The 1908-nt window shown below is 31.7% G+C and overlaps 1 protein-coding gene across 1 annotated transcript in view; it reads left to right on the top strand.

Moving 5' to 3' along the window:
* The first annotated feature begins 306 nt into the window (after nucleotides 1-306).
* LOC122251911 (uncharacterized) overlaps nucleotides 307-1908 on the top strand; it is a 16047-nt gene continuing 14445 nt past the window's right edge. The window contains exon 1 of the mRNA XM_043014155.2: nucleotides 307-500. Coding sequence (XP_042870089.2) covers nucleotides 425-500 — 76 coding nt within the window. The 5' untranslated portion in view covers nucleotides 307-424. The remainder of the gene's footprint in view (nucleotides 501-1908) is intronic.

Raw genomic sequence — 1908 nt, 5'->3', positions numbered from 1 at the left:
TTGCTGGTGTTTATTATTCTAATCTTATCATTTCAGTTTTATCATGTTTCACTTCTTTATTTCCAGGCATTCCTGTTTCCTAAAATTCTCATTTATTACCTAATGCTCCTATATGTAAGAGTACATCTTCATTACCTTTTTTTCAACACTTAATCTATTTTCTGACTTCGAAGAAAAGCGTCGTGCACCTATTCAAGTGTGTTTGAACCGCTCATGAATTCTGTATCAAGAATAGAATACGATTTTGTATCAATTAATAGAATACGTTTCACCGAACCAGAAGTCCTTCCCTCTCTATCTATCTATCAACCAATCTCGTGATTCAAATTCTCTGTTAGTCTAGGCACTCCTCGGGTCCTCAAAGATCGCTCGCCACTTACCGATGTGACGAGACTTGAAGGCATCGAAGTGGCACACGAACTTGATGGAGTGGACACCCAAGCGGACGTTTACTAGATACCTTCTCCTCCTCCACTTACTCCTGTCACTCCTGCAGGAACGTATGTATTTTATATATCGTCTATCGAGAATGTTTTTTGTGTGTGCTTTGTATACATACTTATCTATATATGTGTGTGTGTGTGTTGTATATATATATTTTTTTAATTATATATATACACACACTGACGCGCGCGCGTATTTATTTATATTTATTTATATGTATATATGTATGTGTACATATATATATATACATATATATGTGTGTGTGTGTGTGTATATATGTGTGTGTGTGTGTGTGTGTGTGAACTGATAATATCAGCAAAATTTCTACGCCATAACCATTACTGCCAAGAATGTATTCATCACTCAAAACATCTTTGATTTTTCATTTCAAACTGACCGCTTGTGACAAACTGCCCTTCAATGAGCAGTCACGGCTTCTGTCAGAACAAATTGGATGAATTTAGGTGGAATTACGACTAACACACATGTAAACCTTCCTAAGAAAAAAAAAATAAAACTAAGGATTCACATATACGCACATACTTACACAGATGTAATATATATATATATATATATATATATATATATATATATATATATATATATATATATATATATGTGTGTGTGTGTGTGTGTGTGTGTGTGTGTGTGTATGTATGTATGTATGCATGCACACATATTTATAGACCGACTTGTTCATATGTAAAGTAAGCCAAACCAAAGTAGTGGAAAACAAGCAGTTCCTACATAATCGTCTAATCATTATAAAAAATAAACTTAAATACCAGTTATTTACTTTAACGGCACATCATGATGTTGCCCGAAAATGTACATAAGATTATTAATCGATAAGTAGATACCCTATACACTCACCTGTTTTATTAAAGGAAATGAAATTACCGCTTGGCTTTTATTAAGGCCAAAGCTATTACATTTTGAGGTTCGTTATAAATTCCTTTCAGTATCCTTATAGTTTTTTTTTCTTTCTTTCTTTCTTTTTTTCACTGAAATAGTAGCAGTAGTATAGTCTTTTTTATCTACTTGTCAGAATGATATAGTAGTTAGTATTTTATTACTAGACGACTTTTCAAAATATCCCAAGAATTGCACTTTTATGGATTGCGAGTATTCATTTATTAAAGAAATTATTTCGCGTCGGGGATTATGTAGTCACAAGAAAAGACCAGCAAAGATCATTAATAATATTAAGACATTATCGGTGTAAAGATAAGGATGATAATAATTGATAAAGGTAAAAAAAAAATAAGTTTTAAAGAAGAAAAAAATGATGATAAGGAACCATATGCTATTAGTATGAATGTATAATAATAATTAATGATGATGAAAGGGGAAAGACATTTGAATAATGAAGAAACCAATAGTAATGATCATGATAATAAAACTGACGTATATGATTAAATGAACAATGAATAAAGGCGTGTGATTCCTTCTTCTGTTCCTGTA

Source organism: Penaeus japonicus, unplaced genomic scaffold (assembly GCF_977035675.1).
Source record: "Penaeus japonicus unplaced genomic scaffold, GWHDUDI00000001_assembly GWHDUDI00000018, whole genome shotgun sequence".
In the NCBI taxonomy this organism is placed as follows: domain Eukaryota; kingdom Metazoa; phylum Arthropoda; class Malacostraca; order Decapoda; family Penaeidae; genus Penaeus; species Penaeus japonicus.
This window is presented reverse-complemented; position numbering and strand designations above follow the sequence as displayed.